This window comes from Conger conger, chromosome 4 (genome assembly GCF_963514075.1).
Source record: "Conger conger chromosome 4, fConCon1.1, whole genome shotgun sequence".
NCBI lineage: Eukaryota > Metazoa > Chordata > Actinopteri > Anguilliformes > Congridae > Conger > Conger conger.
The window spans coordinates 1,522,063-1,529,562 of NC_083763.1; the positions used below are offsets into that span (position 1 = coordinate 1,522,063).

The 7,500-nt window shown below is 49.3% G+C and overlaps 1 protein-coding gene across 5 annotated transcripts in view; it reads right to left on the reverse strand.

Annotated features, from left to right (window-relative positions):
- Window positions 1-7,500, reverse strand: part of LOC133126325 (neuroligin-1-like) — a 207,027-nt gene that overhangs the window by 2,083 nt on the left and 197,444 nt on the right. For all 5 annotated transcript variants that reach the window (XM_061238441.1, XM_061238440.1, XM_061238444.1 and 2 more), the window contains one exon: window positions 3,273-4,062. In XM_061238441.1, coding sequence (XP_061094425.1) covers window positions 3,273-4,062 — 790 coding nt within the window. The remainder of the gene's footprint in view (window positions 1-3,272; window positions 4,063-7,500) is intronic.

A 7,500-nucleotide genomic window follows, 5' to 3' on the forward strand; every position in this document is an offset into this window, starting at 1 on the left:
AGATCCGCACAGCCATTGGGCCCTTGAGCAAGGCCCTGAACCCTGCATTGCTCCAGGGGAGGATTGTCTCCTGCTTAGTCTAATCAACTGTACATCGCTCTGGATAAGAGCGTCTGCCAAATGCCAATAATGTAATAATGTAAAGGCACACACTCACCTACACTGAGCGAGAACATTGGGCTTTATCAAAGTGTCTGAGGCTGGTGGAGCTACTATATAACTCTACATTACAGTTATTTACCTGAAGCTTTTATTCAAAACATTAACAGTTGATTAGGCTGAGCAGGGGACAGTCCCCCCTGGAGCAATGTGGGGTTGAGGGCCCAACAGCTGCACTGTTGTTATTGTGGCTTGAACAACCAACCTTCTACCAGGTCCTAGTCAAGCACCTGAGCCTACAGGCTGCCCTCTGCCCCAACTCTTCACTGAGTTTAAGCAGTCATAAGGTCACTCAGCTCAGAGATTATATTCATATTGTGATGTCACCACACTGTCAGAACACAAAGAGGCGCTCCACCAATCACAGATCACACATTCACACATCGCAGCTGGTGATTGGTGAGCACTGTGCAGCTGTACTGGGAGTCCTTGTAGGAATTACGTGCCAAGAAACTATCCACTGTTGTGTCCGAGACAAATGTCCTTATTTCCTTCAGGAGAATAAAGTCTGATCTTAAGCCAAGCCTTTTGTGAATGACTCATTATAGCCCCGCCTATTATGAGGTTAAAGACTCCCCCCCCCATGCCCGAGGGCTCGTAACGACATCTGGAGCACGCGGGAACATGCCATGAACATGTCATGAACACGCCTTTCTCATGCAAAATGGCCGCATAAATCTACAAGCGCAGCGTGAGCAGTGAGGCCGTTCTGCGTTATATACGAGCCTCATTAGGGTCCCTGCAGCTACGCCTCACACACACACACACACACACTCACACACTCTCTCACACACACACAAACACACACACCCTACGCTAGCCTACGCCTCACACACACACACACACACACACACACACCCTACGCTAGCCTACACCACACGCACACGCACACGCACACGCACACGCACACGCACACGCACACGCACACACTCACACTCACACTCACACTCACACTCACACACACACACACACACACACACACACACTCACACACACACACACACACACACCCTACGCTAGCCTACGCCTCACACACACACACATACACACACACACCCTACGCTAGCCTGCGCCCCACACACACACACACACACCCTACGCTAGCAACGTGCGGGGAAACAGCCAGCGCCCCTCACTGCTCTCCCAAGAACACTCACACACCAGGACCTGCCAAAGCACAGCACACAGGCCCACACGCTCTCCGCCCAGCGAGCCCCTCCCAGCGGCGTCTCTGAGGACCGCTTTAAACACCGGGCCGCATTCACAACGCAACGCCACCCGCCTCTGAGCCAATTACAGGCCCCCCAAGCAGCTTCATTACACCAAATCTCACATGGACCGAGAGGATGAAGGATCGTTTAGTCTCACACCAACGGAGAACATGACATTTTAACCAATAAGGAAAGGAAAGGAAAAAGAAAATAAGGTTATTTAATATTATGTGGGCTGGTCTGAGATTATCGCAGCATTTTCATAACTGGAACGGCGGTACATTACTGTGTGCATATTATTATTATTATTACTATTATTATTATTATAACTATTATTATTATATATCATAGTGATAATAAACTGTAACATGTAAGGACCATAAGAAGGCATTGTGCTCTAACGGGAGAGTCTTTAACCCCCGTTGTGTTCTCATGACACCAAATCGCCCATAAATCAGTCTGATTCATACGCTCGTTTAGGGGCGTTCATCAGCAGGTCTGTGTTTACGCCGTCTGATGATAATGCCCATTCCGTCTCAGAACTCCGAGCTGTGTGTGACATGTTAGCCAGGCCTCCACACGGCAGTGTGATTCTCCAGTGCCTGTTATTAAATAAATTCAAACACGTTTCTCCTCAATAACTGTTCACCAGCTCCTGCGTCCCTTTCAGGGAAATTTCCAGAGACGTAAACATTAATAATGTATTAATTGCCAAAGATCTAACAAATTAGGGCCTGTGAGTAATTATACAGACAATTGTTAGCTCATCTGCCTGTATCTGACATCTGCAATGGAGGATTAGTGGCAAATGAACAGTTTGATATATTTTAATTGTTCTTTTAGAGAGGGTTTTTTATTTTCTTAATTTGACCAGGTTGGTTACATTGAGATTGAAACCTTGGTAACACTTCACAATAAGGTTCCATGAATAGGTACAAACTAATATAGTTGTTAAGTAACTATGACTGAGAACATAATCTGTACGCTCTGTTAATGTATTTCTACATCATTCATTCATGCTAACAACTACATTAGCTATTGCCAATTCATATTGGAATGAAAAAGTCAGTTATTGTATTTGTTAACTAATCCTCTGGTTGGCTAATTTATAGATATCATGTAACAAACATGTTAGTCAGTTGTTAACAAATGCATTAACTAAGGAAGAGCATTTCATGCTTAATTTATTTGTCCATTATTAATTCATGTTAGCAACTACATTAGTTAATGGCAATTCATGAAACTTATTGTAAACTGTGACCAAAATCTCTTTTGCAGGAGCGTATGTATGTTTAGTCTGTGGGACCATGAATAAAAACCACACAAACATGGGAAAAACACACTTACTCCATCCAAGTCTAATCAACTGTAAGTCACTTTGGATGAAACAAGCAGCTAGCTAGCTGTAATACACAGGCTGGACTCAGAGACAGACCCGGTTCAGACTGAGTTATAAACAGCGGGAGAGACCGACCCGGTTCAGACTGAGTTATAAACAGCAGGAGAGACCGACCCGGTTCAGACTGAGTTATAAACAGTGGGAGTGTCTGACCCGGTTCAGGCTGAGTTATAAACAGTGTAGAGACCGACCCGGTTCAGACTGAGTTATAAACAGCGGGAGAGACTGACCCGGTTCAGACTGAGTTATAAACAGCGGGAGAGACCGACCCGGTTCAGACTGAGTTATAAACAGCGGGAGAGACCGACCCGGTTCAGACTGAGCTATAAACAGCGGGAGAGTCTGACCCGGTTCAGACTGAGTTATAAACAGCGGGAGAGACCGACCCGGTTCAGACTGAGTTATAAACAGCGGGAGAGACCGACCCGGTTCAGGCTGAGTTATAAACAGCGGGAGAGACCGACCCGGTTCAGGCTGAGCTATAAACAGCGGGAGAGACTGACCCGGTCTTGGCGAAGTTGGTCCAGTAGGTCATGACGACGGCGCTGAGCATGACGTCGTTCTTGGAGAAGTTGCAGGGGAAGAGCTCTGTGGGGCCGGCCATGGGCAGGCCGAACACGTAGGGGATCTCGTCCCCGTGCGCCGCGTCCGCCCAGGCCGGCACCTGCTCCGTCTGGCAGTGGTGGTAGAAGGCGTAGAAGTAGGTGGGCGAGCCGAAGCTGGAGTGCAGGTCGGCGGTGGCCACGGCGGGCGCCACCCACTGGTGATCGGTGAAGAGCGCCAGCAGGGTCTTCCTCCGCGTCTCGGGGTTGTGCCGGTCCGCCCAGTCCGTGTACATGAACTTTATGGTCTCGCGCAGGATGTCCTTCCCCTCCGGGTACCCGTACAGGTCGTCCACGAAGCTGGACACGGCGTAGTCGAAGTCGTTGGCCTGCACGCCGTTCTCGTTGTCCACGATCAGCTCCACGAACTTCAGGCCCTCGCCCTGGTTGACGCCCAGCATGATGTCGTAGTTGAGGAACTCGCCCTGCTCCATGAGGATCTGCGGGTCGTCCGGGATCACGTCGCCGTCGATGACGGGCCCGAAGGCGATGTGGTACCGGGCGGGCTGGATGTCCTGGTCCACCAGCTCCTTGTAGTGCTTGTGCTGCAGGCAGTCCACCAGGCCCACCGTGTCCTGCAGGTTGCAGCCCACCTTGCGCGCCAGCATGCGGGCGTACTTGGCGGGCTGGAAGCTCACGGCCCAGCTGGACAGGGCCGTCCCGCTCTGAGCAATCGCCCTCTGGAACAGCCCTGCGGGGGAGGGAGGGGAGGGGGGGCGGAATCAGCGCCCACGTGTCACACACGCTACACGCTGAAGGCTCGTCCACACCAGGAACCATAACTGGAAATACGTCGTTTTAAAAAGTGTTTAAAGTGCTGGTGGAGTCCACACCATGGCTATAACGACAGGGGCAGCCTGTAGCCTAGTGGCTAAGGTACATGACTGGGGCAGCCTGTAGCCTAGTGGCTAAGGTGCATGACTGGGGCAGCCTGTAGCCTAGTGGCTAAGGTACATGACTGGGGCAGCCTGTAGCCTAGTGGCTAAGGTGCATGACTGGGGCAGCCTGTAGCCTAGTGGCTAAGGTACATGACTGGGGCAGCCTGTAGCCTAGTGGCTAAGGTGCATGACTGGGGCAGCCTGTAGCCTAGCGGCTAAGGTACATGACTGGGGCAGCCTGTAGCCTAGCGGCTAAGCTACATGACAGGGGCAGCCTGTAGCCTAGTGGCTAAGGTACATGACTGGGGCAGCCTGTAGCCTAGTGGCTAAGGTACATGACTGGGGCAGCCTGTAGCCTAGCGGCTAAGGTACATGACTGGGGCAGCCTGTAGACTAGCGGCTAAGGTACATGACTGGGGCAGCCTGTAGCCTAGTGGCTAAGGTACATGACTGGGGCAGTTTGTAGCCTAGCGGCTAAGGTACATGACTGGGGCAGCCTGTAGACTAGCGGCTAAGGTACATGACTGGGGCAGCCTGTAGCCTAGTGGCTAAGGTACGTGACTGGGGCAGCCTGTAGCCTAGTGGCTAAGGTACATGACTGGGGCAGCCTGTAGCCTAGTGGCTAAGGTACATGACTGGGGCAGCCTGTAGCCTAGTGGCTAAGGTACATGACTGGGGCAGCCTGTAGACTAGCGGCTAAGGTACATGACTGGGGCAGCCTGTAGCCTAGCGGCTAAGGTACATGACTGGGGCAGCCTGTAGCCTAGTGGCTAAGGTACATGACTGGGGCAGCCTGTAGCCTAGCGGCTAAGGTACATGACTGGGACCCAGAAGGTTGGTCAGTCAAGACCCAGTGTGGCCACAATAAGATCAGTGCAGCTGTTGGGCCCTTGAGCAAAGCCCTTAACTAACTAATGTGAACGACACTGGTGAACGATATCATTGCGATCACTTTCAGAGAAATGTTTTTCCATCTGCATTAAGGATAGAAACACTGACAGCCAATCAGAATCCATTAAAATTTACAAGGCTTCACATTCAAATTGGCTATTGTTTATCGTTCATCAATGTGGAGGCTCACATTGTTATAGTTTTCATAGTTATAGTTCTGGTGTGGACAGGTGTGTACACTCACACATAAGTACAAAACACTTATACACAGATAAATGTGTGTGTGAATGTGTGCATGTGTGTGTGTGTGTGTGTGTGCGTGTGAGTGTGTGTGTGTGCATGTGCATGTGCGTGTGTGAGTGTGTGTGTGTGTGTGTGTCAGTGTGTGTGTGTGAGTGCGTGCGTGTGCATGTGCGTGTGTGAGTGTGTGTGTGTGTGTGTGTGTGTGTGTGTGTGTGTGAGTGTGAGTGTGTGAGTGTGTGTGAGTGTGTGTGTGTGTGTGAGTGTGTGAGTGTGTGTGTGTGTGTGTGTGTGTGTAGGTGTGTGTGTGAGTGTGTGGTGGGGGGCAGTGGGGGGTGTTCTGGGATCAGATCACCGCCGTTGGTATCTGGGGAGATTGTAATGTAATCTCTGATAAGCTGCTAATTACAGACTGAACTCACGCAACACGCCTCCTTGCGGGAGACCAGCCGTCATACAGAGATTAATTGAGCGTGTGGCTGTTTGTGCACATGCACTGCTTTAATTGCATCCAGATAATCAATTACTTCCTAATGAAGAGCAGTGCCATTTGCACATGTATGGAGACGCAGACATAGGATATAACACACCAGGGATGCAGCTGTTTCAATCATTTAACCCGATGTGTGAGTAAATATAGATCTAGATAATTCCGTGAAATGCAGCACGAGAAATTAAATATTTAAACACAATCCCCTGGTGTGTATATGTGTTGCTGATGTAAGACATTACTGTACATTGCGCACACACGCGCACACACACACACACACACACACACACATACACACTCACGGACACACACGCACACACACACGCACGCATACGCACACACACACACACACACACACACACAACACAGACATGCATACGCACACACACACACGCATATGCACACACACACACACACATATCTTTGTACACATTTACAGAAATAGAAGTGTATATATAGGCGTAATTAAATGAGTTCTGTCTCTGGTGTATTTTTGGATGGGGAGAGAAGAGTGGGCAGTGGGGGACAGGCAGATGGAGACGGCGGAAATGAAAGATTCTCAGCTTTGCCATGACAACACTGGAACTGAGGAAGCAATCCTGATCTCAACACTGTCTCCACAGAAAGAGCTCAAGAAAGTTCAATAAAAATGTCGACTTCATCTAATTTATTTTTTAACCAAAATTGTGGAAAAAACTGCAACGAAGAACTTTTTTTTTTTCTTCTTACTGTGTTCCTATTCTGTATAAACTGTCACAATGCACACAAGTACAGAAATGCTTTCATTTTTGAAACGCATGACGTGAGTAGATAACACGTGTTTCCTGATGATGCGCAATTAGACGCGTCTTTTTCATAACGGAGTCGTAGCGACGCGACAGAGAGGCGGATTTCCCCGCGGCTGGAGCGGAGGATCCCAGCGGGGAGGCAGTTCGAACTGTAGTTACGCGTCAACAGCGCATTACGGAACGGTGTCAATGTTGGCGCATTAGGCAACGGTAAACTTTATATATTTTCCCCTAGCTCGCTGTTCTGTCACATTTATCTCAGACTCCGGAAACGATGCGGTCTTATGCATCGAGGGATTCCTCCCTTAAAAAATAAATAAAATGCAGCGCCGTTAATCTTCGGGGACAATACACTTAGAACCCGTCCGCGACGGCAGCGCAGCGCGGTGTTAAAAGAACAGCGCCCATTTAAAGAGACAGCGCTCCAGAATCCTACACTGCCGCTGTTCTCTCCAGACTACCAATCTTCTGTTCCTTCTGACAGGCGGTGCTGCTAAATTTAGAGGCACACACAGGAATCGCCGGGTGAACACACTGATACCGACAGACAGAAATCATGAATTAAATAATGTGCGCGCCATCTGGGCCATTTGACAGTTGTGGATAGTGCATGCGACGCGTATAACACATTCATCCACACAGTTCCCCTTTCTTAAAGACTTTACAATTCTGCAACAGGTGGCAAGAATTCTCCTTATTTAAAGATGATACTGATACTTAATTATCAGCTGTCTTTCCCTCTCTCTCTCTCTCTCTCTCCCGAGAGGAGCAGGGAGATGAATTCTCACCGCACCAGTGAAATCTATCGGGTTTATTCAGTGTAATACATCATGCACTCATCC